Source organism: Lathyrus oleraceus, chromosome 5, assembly GCF_024323335.1.
Source record: "Lathyrus oleraceus cultivar Zhongwan6 chromosome 5, CAAS_Psat_ZW6_1.0, whole genome shotgun sequence".
NCBI classification, from domain to species: domain Eukaryota; kingdom Viridiplantae; phylum Streptophyta; class Magnoliopsida; order Fabales; family Fabaceae; genus Lathyrus; species Lathyrus oleraceus.
The window spans coordinates 417,738,704-417,755,462 of NC_066583.1; the positions used below are offsets into that span (position 1 = coordinate 417,738,704).

General features: G+C 44.1%; 1 protein-coding gene and 1 pseudogene across 1 annotated transcript; both read right to left on the reverse strand.

The window, feature by feature from the left end:
* Positions 1–242: 242 nt before the first annotated feature.
* On the reverse strand, positions 243–1,795 carry LOC127081104 (protein PHYTOCHROME-DEPENDENT LATE-FLOWERING-like; annotated as a pseudogene).
* Positions 1,796–3,430: 1,635 nt separating this feature from the next.
* On the reverse strand, positions 3,431–4,211 carry LOC127081105 (uncharacterized). Its single transcript, XM_051021390.1, has 2 exons — positions 4,031–4,211; positions 3,431–3,936 (listed from the first exon to the last, which is right to left on the reverse strand). Exons 1-2 carry the CDS (start codon positions 4,209–4,211, stop codon positions 3,431–3,433), a joined length of 687 nt encoding a protein of 228 aa, XP_050877347.1.
* Positions 4,212–16,759: the final 12,548 nt, after the last annotated feature.

Consider the following 16,759-nt stretch of genomic DNA (forward strand, 5'->3'; position numbering starts at 1 on the left):
CAATGTGATTAGTCTTACGTTTTGGATTTATTTGATTATTGGTGAATGCAGGACTGGTTTGCATCTGTTGGTTATGGCAGTGCATCATTTATGTTGGATGATTTAGATTGTGGTCTGTTTAGCATGGCAATTTGGTTTATTGCAGGATCACAACAAGTCTGTTTTGGTCTTAGTATTTGTTGATGATGGCAAGAGTGCAGGCTATAACATGATAGAGATGTATGCCAACACTAGCTGATGTATCATGCACCATTTGTTCTTTCCATTTCAAATTGTTCTTCCTTGGCAACTAATCTCCCGCCCTGCTGACCAGAAGCAAATTGAATAGCCCCAGTTTCCTGATTTAACCCTCCTTCAAAAACCTGCTGGGGAAACTTCTGAATGCCACCACTGTTATACTGAATACCTCTGGCCATTGCTTGTTGCTGTAATAGTGTATTCTGCCAGTTCATATCTGATCCTTGAAGAGCATCAACATGTGAGCCTAATTGTTGCTGCTGCATTGCATCAACACCTGTGGGAGCAGACCTCATTCTTTTTGCAATATTCGATAAAGGTGATGATTGTCTATCCGGATACTCTCTTTTTGCATGAAGATAGACACTTGCATTCGGATTATCAGCATAGGAAATCATGACATCTTGGGCAGCAGGAGAAGCCCCGGATGAATTAATACCAGATATCGATCCATGCTCCTGCAAGCTTCTTGGAGTTCCAACAGTCATTGGATATCTTGATTGAGACATCATAGAAAATCCAGGGATATTAGAATCTGGTATAATATTCTTAGATCTCATGGCCATGGCAATGCTTGAATTAAGATTTTGCATTGCTTGATTTTCAAGAGTCTGTTGCCCAGTAGCATTAGATGTAGTGATTCCTGGATCACCCAACCTACTATTTGAGTTCTCTTGTACTTTATCTATGCATACTTTTTTTCATGGGCTTTATTACTAGAAGTAACAGTAAACTCTGGGATATTCCTTAATCGCTTTCTCTACAAATTAAGCTTTGTTGGGACTGGACTTTCACACAGCCTATCCAACTTTGGAGTAGGATCTAGATGAAGACTTGGCTTTAATGCTTTCAGTATCTTCGATTCAACTTCCATTAGATCACCATATGTCCAAGATTTATCAGTAATAGATGGGATATCCTTCACAATATTTTCCAATGACATCTTGAGGCATACTTTATCAATAGTTGGGGAACTATCTGCAGACACCATGCTAGCTACCTTTTCAAAAGAGAACCTTCGATAATCACGCACCTCGCATATAAGTGCCCCATCAACGTATTTGGCAGGAACATCATCCAAAATGTCCCCAGGCAAGTGACCTGACTCGATTGCCAAGAAAAGGGTTTCAGATGACCTATCATAAGGAAGTAACAACTTCGGAAATGACTGATTTGCAGCACCATTCTCCAAGGGTTTTCCAATAGAGTAACCATCTGGGAACATATTTTCATGGTTAACCTTTTCTTTAAAATTTACAGTATTATCTTTTGCTTTCACCACGGGTTCAAAAGATGCTGCTTCTTTATACAGTCCTTTGCAGTTAGTATCAGTAAATATAGTTGATGATGGAGACAATTTGGGGAAGCTATCGGAATTTGATGACTGGCTCCTCTTGCTAACTTTATTGCCATCATCGCCCTTGATAAACTTATGCATGATGCTCTCAAACAGAGATGAACCGTTACTGTTCGCGTTTGGCGTGAAGTTCGCAGGCAAAACCTGACGAGGTACCTTCTTATCCATCTCTGATATAAGCTCTTCTGCTTCACAAACCATTTTCCTTATGCTCTTCCATCTTCTGCAGCAGTGAACTCAGTTCCTCTAACTGTCCATGGTTTGTTTCAACTGGTTTTGCAGGCTGCTGCTGATTGGTGTCAGGACCAAATTTAGTGAAGAAACTTGCACATGGCCAGAAACCCTTGTATCTTCAACAATGATAGCTGTCGTCCCCAAGTTCCATGCATACGCTGATCCTGTCTTCGAGCCAACCTGAGCAACCGAAGCATTTGAGGCAGACCACTGATGATGTGGTGAAGGTAAAGTAACCGCTTGAGGAATATTTCCGCGGATAACTTTAAGGGTGTAGGGAATGACTGCACCAACAAGGACAAAAACTGGTGAGGGAGGATCAAGCGACATAACTTCAGCAACAGTGAGAAGAATCTCATCAGCCAAATTATGTAACTGTGGCTCAAGCATATGCACCGACACAATTTCATGGTCAATCTCAATTCCCTTTACTACAAAAAGATCTGAAAATACACCATCATCTTCAAGTTTTATCTGTACGTCTAAGTCACCACAGAGTCCCCCGCAACCACCGAGGGGAGAATCCTTTATAGGAACATTAACAAGCCGATAAGGTAGTCCATTGGCTTCAGGCATAAGGCTCCACATGAACTGTAAACCAGCTAATGAGGAAAATACATTTTCTTCATTGTCGAAGGCGCGGACGTGCAATATAGCAAGCCCGTCTAAATCAAGCTTAATAGAATTATGAAATATCCGGATTCTGGATATGCTGTCAATGAAGACCTTGCAGCAAATCACAATTCCAGTTTTCACATCCGTAGCATAAACAGCAGTCTCCTTCCGACCACTGTAAGGGGCAATAGATCGCAGCCTCGCACTAGTTGAGCACTTGTGGCTTGAATTATACTCAGGCAAAACAGACAGAATATCATGATGATCCCATGACCATTTGAAGCAACCATCACTTCCTTGAAGTCTATATTCAACAGGGAAAGTCATCATTGTTTGCTGCCGGATGCTTTTGTGAAATATCCGATGATTTTGCGTGTATTACATTGGAGATGCTGTTTAACATTACGAATTCAACCGCAGCATCCTTGCCTATAAAATTGGCTGCAGCAAGAATATTTGCAAAATTCAAGTGCTCATATTCAGTTGCAAAGAAAGCATATAAGGTGGTTGTCTACCTTTTTTTACTTCCTGTCTGTTTCTTTCTTGGAATTATCACATATTTTCGTTTTCTTCTTTCTTATGTGATGACTTATTTGATGCAGAATTCTAGTGACAGGATATGGAATGGATTCATGCATTTCCATGGCTTGCTATATTGTTTTGGTTCTGTCACATGGCTGATGATTGGTCATTGCAGGATTTGCTGCAGGTTGCATTATGGTTCTTTAAGTAACTGGAAAAGACATAGGATACTGGATTTCCTAGGGCCTTCCAAGAGAAGTGCAAGGAAAGTAAGCTTTTGCAGCACAATCCAACATTAATCTGAAAATGCATTTCTAGCTTTTGAAACAACTGAGAGATTATGCAGACAGAGAACCCAAAACGGATACAAAATCAGCATGTCATAGCATTACATTATAAGCCCTGCCCCAGGAAACAGGCGAAATAGGCATGAGACTAATCTGATGGTGAAAAAACAGAGGCATTTTAACTTAATACTGCCATGAAAGTAAGATTCAATCGTCCAGGATTCCGGAGATTAGTTTCTGTAATCAAGCTGATAGGGGCACTGTCTGGCTTAATAGCACTAACGCCGTGAAAGACATTTCTAGCTTTGCCACCAAAGATCAAAACATCCCCAGATTCCAAAACAACTTTGTTTGCTTTGTCAACATCCCTTCCTCCACCATACAAAAACTCTGCAGAATTTCCAATAGAGAATGACACCACGGGCAACCCTGCAGAGAGACTCGGTTTACTTTCAGCCTTGTCCTGATGAAAACCAAGGCGGCCGTTTTGAGAATAAAAATTGACAATACAGATGTCAGGCGAGAACGTGAAAGGCGGTTTGGAGTTAGAGAGTCTAGTGGCTGAATGCGAATCTTCTAATGCAGAGTGAACCAAGGTCAGGAATTCAGGAGGAATTTTTGGTGGAACAGACCCGTCGGATGGTCGTTGATCTACATATTTATTAGTTTGAGGATCCTGTACTGCTGCCATAGCCATATGGATTAGAAGAGTTTGCATATGATGTGTATGCATTGTAATCTTGTGGTGTATTAGCTGTTCCCAAATTTGATGTGTTACCAGCAGCTAAGAACCTATTCTTAGTGGTATCAAATTGCACAACACCTACAGATCTTTTCCCAAGACCATGATATGTACGCTTCACAACTCCTTCACTTTCATTCCATTCAACTAGAAATGACCCCCCTTCTTTATTTGAGCCACACGAAAACAATCTTGTTCCATCAGCGCTATATGACATTGTGGTAGATGAATGGCTTTACTTTATGGCTTGGATTTTATGTTGGTCATGACTTTGGTCTGTGCAGGTTAGGCGTTGCAGCAGGTTGGTATAGCAGGGCAAATGCAGCATGATGGAAGTTAATTGGCAAAGCAGGATTCCAAAGCTTCAAGGTGTGACCATGTTGACATTAAAGTGAAGAAGCCAAGCACAAGTGGTTAAACCAAAGATAACAGGGACATGGATAATGTCATGAGAGTTAGGACTAGTCATTTAGTGATTAGGGATGACCAATGGCATGGGGTTGACTTTGGTCAAAGTTGACCAAAAAGTCAACTGTTGACCAAAGTCAACAAATGGTTAAAATTCATTTTTTTTGCATTCTTCTTGTAAATGGACAAATGATTGATGATTGTGGTGAAAATTTAGAGTTTTTGGATTTTGGGTGACTTTGGTCAATGTTGACCAAAAAGTCAACTGTTGACCAAAGTCAACAATTGGTCAAAAATTGTCAAGACTTGTATTTTCTTGTGTAGAATCAAATGTAATGGTTTAGAATGATGTGAAATGAATTGAAATGGTTTGAAGTTGGTTTCACAATTGGTTTAATCATAACTTGAATGTTTGACTCTTGAAAAAAAAGAAAATAACTTGACTGATAATGTGTATGAACAAAACCATGAAATAAGACCATAAGGTTAGGGTTTTGACATAGTATCCATGAACCAATAACATGACTGGCAAGTGGCTAGAAACACAAGAAACTTGGTTGTTCAGATGACCCAGACCATAGAGGTATCCACAATCACAATACCATGACTTTGGATCAAAACCACAATCCTCATACAAAAACATAAAAAATTTAGGACCAAAATCGGGGTATGACAGTTGCCCCTATTTAAGCGTCTTCAACTAGAGAATATGAGGCAGGACACTCTTCATATGATCATAGTGGGAGATGGTTAAATATTAAGAAGACCCGGATTTTGATCCTGAATCCCTATGAAATAATTAACAATGCCTGTCAGAATCGGAAAAGAAGCAATCTCAAAAGAAGAATCTGTCTGGTACGGTGAAAATCGGCCTGAGTACCGAAACAGAAAGTTGACCTGGATACTAAAATAAATGGTAACACAGGAATACCCATGGCCTGAACGCCGTACATTAGTCTGAACACTAAGCATCGGAATATGAGAGTATCAATGTTGGTCTGATCACCGGAAATCTGGTCTGAACACCACTTCGATCTGGAAATCGGAAAACTGGCCTGAAAGCCACAAGTACTTCGACTTGATTGTCGGAAATTTCTTCGATCTGAAAATCGGAAAAAACTGGCCTGAATGCCACTTTGGTCTGGATACCGGAAACTGGCCTGAATGCCACAAGTTGCATCGACCTGAATGTCGGAAACTTCTTCGATCTGAAAATCGGAAACTGGCCTGAATGCCACTTCGGTCTGAATACCGGAACATCGGCCTGAACGCCACAAGTTGCATCAACCTGAATGTCGGAAGCTTCTTCGATCTGAAAATCGGAAACTGGCCTGAATGCCACTTCGGTCTGGATACCGGAAACTGACCTGAATGCCACTTCGGTCTGGATACCGGAAACTGGCTTGAATGCCACAAGTTGCATCGACCTGGTGTTGGAAACTTCTTCGATCTGAATATCGGAAAAACTGGTCTGAATGCCCCTTCGGTCTGGATACCGGAAAATTGGCCTGAGTGCGACTTCGGTCTGAATACCGGAAAAACTGGCCTGAATGCCACTTCGGTCTGGATACCGGAAAAACTGGCCTGAATGCCACAAGTACTTCGACCTGATTGTCGGAAACTTCTTCGATCTGAAAATCGGAAAAACTGGCCTGAATGCCATAAGTACTTCGACCTGAATGTCGGAAACTTCTTCGATCTGAAAATCAGAAAAACTGGCCTGAATGCCACTTCGGTCTGGATACCGGAAAAACTGGCCTGAATGCCACTTCGGTCTGGATACCGGAAACTGGCCTGAATGCCACAGGTTGCATCGACCTGGTGTCGGAAACTTCTTCGATCTAAACATCGGAAAAACTGGCCTGAATGCCACTTCGGTCTGGATACCGGAAAAACTGGCCTGAATGCCACTTCGGTCTGGATACCGGAAACTTCATGCCTGTTAGCATCGGCAGAGATAGGGAACAATAATAATTGAGGCGGCACGTGGGCCGACGACCCATGCTGGGGATAATAAGTCATGAACAACCATCAGTCTGAGCACTGGAAACAAACTTCTGGCTTGTCACTTGGGATACCGAGAATGTTTTATGCTTGCATGCGTATGTTTGAATTTTACGATGGCGTAATGCTCCGTGAAAACGGAAATGCTACGCGATTTGGGAGGATGCAATGCAATATGATTCTACATGCAGGGATGCGAAATGCTGGGGAAAATGCCAAGCTGAAGCAAGGAATCCCGTTGGGGAAATGATTATAATCTTCCGGACCCTGGCACTACTGTTGGAGATGCACAGCATGATGAACTATGTGGGGAAATGACCGGCCGCGCGGTGTTCTGGCAATGGCGAGATACCGAGACTCTGACTGGGGAGAGAACGGCGCTGCAAAACGGTTGTTGGGGAAAGCGATAGTGGTTATGGCAACCATAATCCACGAGAGATGACTCAGCAGGGGGGATCAAACACCGATACGGTACCGAGGTTATGCTTCCAGGAAAGAGATCATCGATCTGGGATTGAAATCCTCGATCTGGCATCGAACTCTGAGGAGCAGCTGCTTCTGCTGGGAAGATACAGTCTGGTACTGTCAACTCCGCTGGGGATATATAGTCTGACACTGTTAACTCCGTTGGGGATATACAGTCTGGCACTGTTAACTCTACTAGGGAGTGTATAGTCTGAAACAACCGCTTGGGGAGTACAGTAGTGAGAAACTGCTGGGAATCTTAAGGAAATGCCCCGAGTGTATCTGTTCTGAATAGATGATTCAAAGTACTTAAAATTTACAGCAATTTTACATGTTCATTGAGCATGTACCTGTGAAGCTCTTATGTTTCATGATGCAATGTTTATCAAAAGTTCGGACGTCATTTTTGCAAACAAAGCAGTAAAATGAAAATGAAAACAGAGATGTACTGAATAACATGATTTTATTGATTGAATGGCCTCTGAATAGGCATTTACATCAGGAAGCAATCCCTGGAAAGAGGTAATCGCACAGAAGATAAAACGGAAATTAATCTAATGGCAATGTGAAATGGATTTCTATTGGGTTCCAATTCTGCTATGACTTGCCCGTCTTCAAGATCCTTTGGATGATCAGCCTTCTGAAAAGGTGATTGGACTGTTTCCTACCTCTCGAAAATTTCCAGTCATCGACATGAGATGAGATTCAGAACTAACTCAGAACGCAGTCATTCGCTAAATCCCTAACTTTTACCTGGATCGCCCTTTTCGGGTTTTCAATCCACCGGGATACCCATTTTTGCCTAAGTTGCCTTTTCAGGTTTTCAACTTACCGGGTGTACAACCTTTTTATTTTTAAATCCCTAATTTTTTCCCGAACCTTTTCATTTTCTTGGTTCGTCGGGATGCCCATTTTTTGTCTGGACTACTCTTTTTACTGTCCAGCGGGTCTATTTTATGCGAAGTATTTTTTAACTGCGTCTGAGTTCACCGGGGAAGTGAAGTCTTCACCATCCATCGTTGCAAGCATTAAGGCCCCACCATCAAAAACTTTGGTGACGATATACGGTCCCTCATAGTTAGGAGTCCACTTGCCCCTGTGATCCGTCTGAGGAGGAAGGATCCTTTTCAACACTAAATCTCTAACTTGGAAACATCGAGGGCGCACTTTCTGGTCAAAAGCTCTCTTCATTCGACTCTGATACAACTGCCCATGACAAATGGCTGCCATTCGCTTCTCTTTGATAAGACTCAACTCATTGAACCTTGTCCGAATCCATTCAGCTTCATCTAACTTGACATCCAACAGGACTCTTAGAGAAGGAATCTCCACTTCAACAGGTAGGACTGCTTCCATACCATACACAAGGGAGTAAGGGGTTGCCCCGGTCGACGTACGTACTGAAGTGCGGTACCCATGCAAGGCGAAGGGTAGCATCTCATGCCAATCTCTGTACGTAACGACCATCTTCTGCACAATCTTCTTTATGTTCTTATTTGCCGCCTCAACAGCACCGTTCATCTTAGGACGATAAGGGGAAGAATTGTGATGTTGAATGTTGAAGTTCTGACACAACTCCTTCATCATTTTATTGTTGAGATTAGAACCATTATCGGTGATGATTCTTTCAGGAACCCCATAACGACAAATGATTTCTTTCTTAATGAATCGGGCAACCACATGTCTGGTGACATTCGCGAATGACGCTGCTTCGACCCACTTGGTGAAATAGTCGATGGCAACAAGGATGAAGCGATGCCCATTGGAAGCAGTCGGCTCAATCTTTCCAATCATGTCAATGCCCCACATAGCAAACGGCCACGGCGAAGACATCACATTCAGAGGATTCGGCGGTACATGCACCTTATCAGCATAAATCTGGCATTTATGACACTTCCGAGCATACTTGAAACAATCTGATTCCATGGTCATCCAGTAATAACCTGCCCTTAACAATTTCTTAGCCATTGCATGTCCGCCGACGTGAGTACCGAAGGAGCCTTCATGAACTTCCTGCATCAACATGTCTGCTTCGTGTCTGTCCACGCATCTGAGCAAAACCATGTCGAAGTTCCTCTTATACAGTACATCGTCTTTGTTCAAGAAGAAACTGCCTGCCAATCTTCTCAAAGTCTTTCTGTCATTGTTGGATGCCCCTGTAGGGTACTCTTGATTCTTCAGAAAGCACTTGATGTCGTGATACCAGGGCTTGTCATCGACCATTAGTTCAGCGGCAAACACATACGCGGCCCTATCAAGGCGCATAACATCGATACTAGGAACATGGTTCCACCGAAACACCTTGATCATGGAGGATAAAGTAGCGAGAGCATCTGCCATCTGGTTCTCATCACGAGGTATATGATACAGCTTTACTGTTGTGAAGAAAGTCAACAGTCTTCTCGTGTAATCTCTGTAGGGGACCAGAGTAGGCTGGAGAGTGTTCCAATCACCATTTACTTGGTTGATCACTAGAGCTGAATCTCCGCAGATGTCCAGAGTCTTGATTCTCAAATCAATGGCTTGCTCAATACCCAAGATACAGGCCTCGTACTCAGCTTCATTATTTGTGCACTCAAAAGTCAAACGAGCGGTGAAAGGCATGTGGGCACCTTTCGGAGTGGTAATGACATCACCAATTCCACTTCCTCTGGCATTGACGGCCCCATCAAACGTTAAAGTCCACTTTTCATCTGGATCAGGTCCCTCCCCAACAACTGGCTCTTCACAGTCTTTCATCTTGAGGAACATGATGTCTTCATCTGGAAAATCAAACTTCATCGGCTCATAGTCTTCAATCGGTTGCTGAGCAAGATAGTCTGACAGAATACTCCCCTTGATGGCTTTTTGGGATGTATACTGGATGTCGTACTCTGTCAGCACCATTTGCCAACGAGCAACTCTTCCGGTGAGAGCTGGCTTCTCGAATATGTACTTGACTGGATCCATCTTGGAGATCAGTAAGGTTGTGTGAGTCAGCATGTATTGTCTTAATCGCTTAGCAGCCCATGCAAGTGCACAACATGTCTTCTCAAGCATTGAGTATCTCGACTCGCAGTCTGTGAATTTTTTACTCAGGTAGTAGATGGCATGCTCTTTCCTACCTGTCTCGTCGTGTTGACCGAGAACACAACCCATGGAATTGTCGAGTACCGTCAAGTACATAATCAGCGGTCTCCCTGGGACTGGAGGCATGAGGATAGGGGGATTCTGCAAATATTCTTTTATCTTTTCAAAAGCCCTTTGACAATCTTCATTCCACCTGATAGCCTGATCTTTCCTCAATAATTTGAAAATTGGCTCACATGTGGCTGTTAGGTGAGAGATGAACCTTGCAATGTAGTTCAACCTCCCTAAGAAACCACGGACTTGCTTCTCCGTTCTTGGCTCAGGCATTTCCTGTATTGCTTTTACCTTATCAGGATCCACCTCAATCCCTTTTCCGCTAACAATAAAACCCAACAATTTTCCAGATCTCACCCCGAAAGTGCACTTGTTCGGATTAAGCCTCAACTTGAATTTCCTTAAACGCTCAAACAGCTTCTGCAGATTCACCAGATGTTCTTCTTCTGTCTGAGATTTGGCAATCATACCGTCCACATAAACCTCGATTTCATGATGAATCATATCATGGAACTGAGTCACCATAGCTCGTTGATATGTTGCCCTAGCGTTTTTCAAACCAAACGGCATCACCTTGTAGCAGAAGGTGCCCCATGGGGTTATGAAAGTTGTCTTCTCCATGTCTTCTGGTGCCATCTTGATTTGGTTATAGCCAGAAAAGCCATCCATGAAGGAGAATACCGAGAACTGAGCTGTGTTATCCACCAAAACGTCGATGTGAGGTAATGGGAAATCATCTTTAGGGCTAGCTCTGTTCAGATCCCGGTAGTCGACACACATCCGTACCTTTCCATCTTTCTTAGGTACTGGAACGATGTTTGCGACCCATGGCGGATAATTGGTAACCGCTAGGAACCCTGCATCCAACTGTTTCTGCACTTCTTCCTTTATCTTGACAGCCATCTCTGGTCTTGTTCTTTTGAGCTTCTGCTTGACCGGAGGACAACCCTCTTTGAGAGGCAAACGGTGTACCACAATGTCTGTGTCAAGCCCTGGCATATCCTGGTAAGACCAAGCGAAGACGTCAACATACTCTTGTAACAGTTCTATCAACCCCTTCTTCACATCATCTTCCAAAGCAGCCCCTATCTTGATTTCTCTCTTGGCGTCCTCGGTGCCAAGATTAATCACTTCAGTAGCCTCTTGATGTGGTTGAATGACCCTTTCCTCTTTCTTTAACAGCCTGGCAAGTTCTTCAGGGAGTTCACAGTCTTCATCACCCTCTTCTTCAGCTTGGAAGATTGGATTTTCGAAGTCGAAGCGAGCCATAACAGAACTGTTATCAATAGGATCCGGTAATGTGCATCTGCATGAGTGATGGTATGTGCTTATGAGTGCGAACAGTGAGTGAAAACTAAACAAAACATTGCCAAATATTTTATTCTTTTGAAATTTTGAAAACTGTAAAAATAGAAAAAACAGTGAACAAGATTTTGAATGCAAAAGACGTCCTTCATTTATGATAAACAATGCAGGTATTCACATAGATGAGCCCTACAATGAGTCATTACGCCCTGGGCGGAACGTAAGACTTGGAGATGCATGAATAAACAAGAAAGGTTACTCCTCTAGAAGAGTGGCTTGGACAATTTCCTCGGAAGACCAATTGTTGATGACTTCACCCGGGATCCTCGGACGCACCCAGTTGTCGATGTCGCAATCACTATCCCCATTTTCATCGTTGATCGCAGAGATCTGGCCATATTGGATGACGCCAGCACTAGAGAAAGTAATCGGCCCCTGACGAGTCTGAAGTGTTGAAGTTGTAGAAGTCAGCGCTGGTTGATACCCAATCCCAAACTTGTCGTCTTTCATCGGTAACTCCAACAGACGTCCCCAACCGGGAGCAACACCTGAATCCACCAAGGCTTGCGCCTGCTTGAAAGATGAGATAGGGGCTCCTGCTTTAACCCCTTCCACCGGCGCTGCATCCTTGATCTGAACTGATTCAAAGGCCTGACAGAGAGTCTCATGAATTTCACCTTCTACCTCTACGTACTTGAAGGTAGACAGGTTACTTACCAGTATGTCCTCCTCACCACAGACGGTGACAATTCTTCCATTGACCGGGAACTTGATCTTTTGATGTAGTGTTGAGGAGACTGCCCCAGCATTGTGGATCCAAGGACGACCCAGAAGGCAACTGTACGAGGGACTGATATCCATCACATAGAATACGGTCTTGAAGGTTTGTGATCCAATCTGAATTGGCAATTCTACCTCTCCAAACACAGACCTCTTAGAACCATCGAAGGCTCTCACCATGAGATCGGAAGGTTTCAAGATCAAACCTTCTACTTCTAACCTTGACAGGGCTCTCTTGGGTAGCACATTGAGAGAGGAACCTGTATCCACCATAACGTGAGATAACACTGTGTCTTTGCATTCCATTGAGATATGCAAAGCCTTGTTATGATTGTGTCCAGCTGGTGTTAAGTCAGAATCAGTAAAGCCCAGCCCGTTGCTCGCATGAACATTTGCAATGATCCCTTCTAGCTGGTTTACGGAGATCTCCTGAGGCACATATGCAGCGTTAAGGACCTTCAGAAGTGCCTCCCTGTGTGCCTCTGAACACAACAGGAGTGAGAGAATAAATATCTTAGACGGCGTCTGAATCAACTGATCGACTACTTTGTAGTCGCTTTTCTTTATAATTCTTAAGAGCTCGTCCACATCATTCGAGAAAGTAGGCTCCGATCCAGTCCGGGGTGCAGAAGTGCCCTCATTTACAACTTGCTTGCCTTTGGCCTTAGCCGCGGCATCAGCACTATCAGCTTGGGTAACAGGTGGCGAGAATAGTCTGCCACTCCTGGTGAATCGCCCGATTCCACCAACATTGTCCACTGCGGGACCTTCAACTTCGAGTTCAGACTTTTGACCCTCTTCTACCTTCAAAGGTCGTTCCACCCCATGATCGTGTGTGTATACACTCCCCCCATAATGCCACGGAATGGCCCTTTCACTAGTGAAAGGTAAAGGACCAGGGGTTGTGATTGTCATAGCGGCCGGTCGCACTGGTGGCGCTGGTTGCGCTTCTGGCACACTGATCTGATTAGTCGGGTAAAAGATGGTGATAGTAGCGACATCATAGTCATACTCGGGAATCTCATTCATTGAAACAAAAACATCCGGAACACCAGAATCAAGTTCAGTTACATCAAAATCAGACACATTGTTTGGTATATCATCAACAACATTTGGAAAATTAAATACATCAATGGGAAATACACAATCAGCAGGAACAACATCTGTGAATTCTTCAACAGCGTCTTCAAACACCTCTTCAACTACCCCTTCAGCAAATTCTTTGACAGACAAGTCTTCAACTTGGAGGGTACCATTGTCAAGCAAAACCTGGATACCCTGTTGCAGTTTCAAGCAATCCTTACCCTGTATAGCGCAATCCAAACAACCCTTCCCACAACCGGGGAAAACATCAGCCTTCAGCAAGTATTCCTTAATTTCCAACAACGGAGTCTTCAACTTCAACACATCCTTAACGGACTTGGCTTCCTTTTCCAGCATATTCACGTTTGCACCACCATGCTGTGGCATGGGATTGTTGACGACATTAGGAGCCGGTGCAAGATTAATAGCCTTTGAGTCTATGAGATCCTGAACTACGTGCTTAAAAGCTTTGCAGTTCTCAATATTGTGGCCAGGTGCCCTAGAGTGGAAACTACACCTAGCATTAACATCGTAACCCACCGGAAGTCTACCAACCGGAGGAGCCAGAGTGCGTAGCTGCACAAGTTGTAGTTGTTGAAGATTGGCAAGCAGTTGAGTGCACGACATTGGAAGAGTGTCGAAACGCCGGTCCATCATCCTCTGCCTCTGTTGATAGGTGGGTCTGTTACCTGGTTGTTGTTGCTGTTGATACTGAGCTGGTTGACGTTGTGGTTGCTGTTGTCGGTATTGATTCTGTTGATGTTGTGGTTGTTGTTGTTGTAGTGGTGTTGCAGCCGGAATGGTCACAGCCGCAACATATGGTTGTTGATGATAGTTTTGAAAATTATTCCTCCGGTTATCCCTGTTTTGATATGAAGATGCAGAATTCACACCCCCTTCCCTCTGCTTTTGTCCTCCCATAAATGGCTTCTTTACTCCTGATGAAGATCCACCTCCATTGTAGCTCTTGTAGGTCTTCAGGTAATTCTCTACCCTCTCTCCCGTAGAGACCACATCAGCAAAGTTAGAGGCATTGCACCCCACCAGACGCTCCAGGTAAGGTCCAGGCAACGTATTCATGAACATGTTGGCCATCTCCTTTTCCAACATGGGAGGTTGAACACGGGAAGCTGTCTCCCTCCAGCGTTGAGCGTATTCCCTGAAGCACTCATTGTTTTTAAGAGACAGGTTCTGGAGTTGAGTTCTATCTGGGGCCATGTCTGCATTATACTGGTATTGCTTCACAAAAGCCTCCGCCAAATCCCTCCAGCAACGGATATGGGCTCTATCCAACCTCATGTACCATTCCAGGGATGCCCCAGCTAGGCTGTCCTGGAAGAAGTACATAAGTAGCTTCTCGTCATCAGAGTATGCAACCATCTTCCGGAAGTAGGCTTGCACATGGGTCTTCGGGCAAGAGCTACCATTGTACTTGTCAAAGATTGGGACCTTGAACTTTGGGGGGACCCTCACGCCTGGGACCAATCCCAAGTCAGAAACATCTACCCCTAGGGGGTTTTGTCCTTCTACCGCCTTCAGCCTCTCCTCTAATCTCCTGAACATGGGATCCATGCCGTGGCCCAAACCAAAGTCTTCTGGCAGCAAGAACTGATCATATTGATCATCGTGAATGGGTTGTTGATCGTGGTTGTTATGTGGGATCGGGACAGGCCCCGGTCCATTAACCTCTGCAATTGGAGGATCAGTCACGACCTCTGGTTGGGTAGTTGCGGGATTCCTTTGTATCATTTGTCTAATCTCTTGTTGTCCCTGCGCTACGCCCTGAACCACGTCCATGAACTGGTTCATGCGGACCCTCATCTCAGCAAGTTCTGCTTGTAGACTTTCCATTGCTTTCTGCTGGTTTCTGCGGGTTCCGTACCGGTGAATTCCTGAGTCAGCTATCCTGCTAGTGGAACACCAAATAGTATGAGAACACCGCAGCGGTACCTGTTATGCAAGATATGAAAATGGATATGTAAATGCAATGACAAGTTTATCAAATCCAAAAGGTATTCTACCCCCTTGATTCCAGTCTCACATCAGGTGAATAGTGCAAGAAGACCGAGTCATGGACAAAATTCTGAGATCAGTATGCAATAAAGGGAAACCATCATACAAACAAGTTCAAGGAAAAGAGCTTTAGCCGAAAGTACATCCAAAAGAGGATCTCCACAACAAGCCTGTGGATCATCACCTCACAACAACAAAGCAATAAATAAAAGGAGGAGCAATAATCAAGACTCAGCCTCCTGTGTACAAACCATGAGGACTGCTCTTCACTTCAGCCAGCAATGCTATCGTGTCAGGACGATCTGGGAATTCTATCAAACGCCGGATAAGCAGATTCCTTTGGTGAATAACTCCATCCAACTCGTTGATGTGCTCTCTGTAGTAATTCCCATCATCTTCCCCGAATACCTCTTCAAGTCTGGATTTCTTCAGACCTGCCAACACCTTAAGTTCTTCAATCTGTCCTCGAGCCTCATTGAGTTGATCGGTGATGTAACGGTTGGTGGAACGGGCGCACAGAAGCTCATTGTTCTTCTCCTTTAGCGAAGTCTTCAATTTCTCCATCTGACCAGTCAGTTCGGTCACTATCTCCTCCTCCTTTTCCTTCCGAGAAGTTGAAAATGCATCCCATCGCTCTTGCCACCCTGCCAATTTACCATGAGCATCCATTAATTGTTGCTTGACTCGCTTCAACTCAGAACTGGATGATCCCAAGGCCTTGTCTGTCTTCCTGAAGAAGTCCAACTCCACAGCTAATTTCCTTTCTGCTTCCCCTTGCAATCTGACGGCTTCCCCCTTCTGATATTCTGCCTCATGGAATTGATGCATATAGTCTTGCAACTTCACACTTAACTCCGAGTTTTCAATTTGAAGCTCCTCCATGGCTTTTTTCAATTTGTCATACTCTTCTCGGCTCACCATTGTTGACGGCGCAGGAGTAGGTGGATACATAGGTTCTTCTATTGGAAACGGCAGACCCAACTCTTCAACTCTTCCTTGAAGCCACTCTCCATACTGAGGGTAAGTTCTACAATCTCCTTTTCCAAGCACAGTTCTTCCTCTCTTGATCACCTTGAGCCAGGCCTCAGCTGCCTTACGGGATACAGCCAAATCAGGCGAAGAATGGAAAAACAGAGATTCTTCCACATCCTTTTCCAAAGGTGAAGTTCTTAAAGCATATCCAAACTGTCTAACTGCTAGAGAAGGATTATAGTTGATTCCTCCTCTTCTTCCTACCAACGGTACATTTGGGAAGTTCCCACAACTGTGAATAATATCCGCCCGAAGCAAGTTCCGGTCAGACCACCAAGAAATATCTTCAGCTCTCAACCCCATCAATCTCTTCGACCAACTCAACGAGTCCTCGACATTAACGAACGCTCCTGATTTGGGTAGGTGCGAACTGAACCACTTATAAAACAAAGGCGCACAACAATTCACCAATCCTCCCCTTCTGTTCTCATTCCTGTGATGCACCGAATGAAAGAAATCTCCCAACAAGGTCGGCACTGGATTACCCAACACAAAAAGGCGTATTGCGTCTACGTCCACAAATTTTGCCACATTAGGGAACAGGACAATCCC

Coding starts and splice junctions, on each gene's coding strand:
- LOC127081105 (XM_051021390.1), bottom strand. CDS start 4,211: ATGTCATATAGCGCTGATGGAACAAGATTGTTTTCGTGTGGCTCAAAT. Junction 3,937..4,030: donor GAATAGGTTCTTAGCTGCTG/GTAACACATCAA, acceptor TGGCTATGGCAG/CAGTACAGGATCCTCAAACT.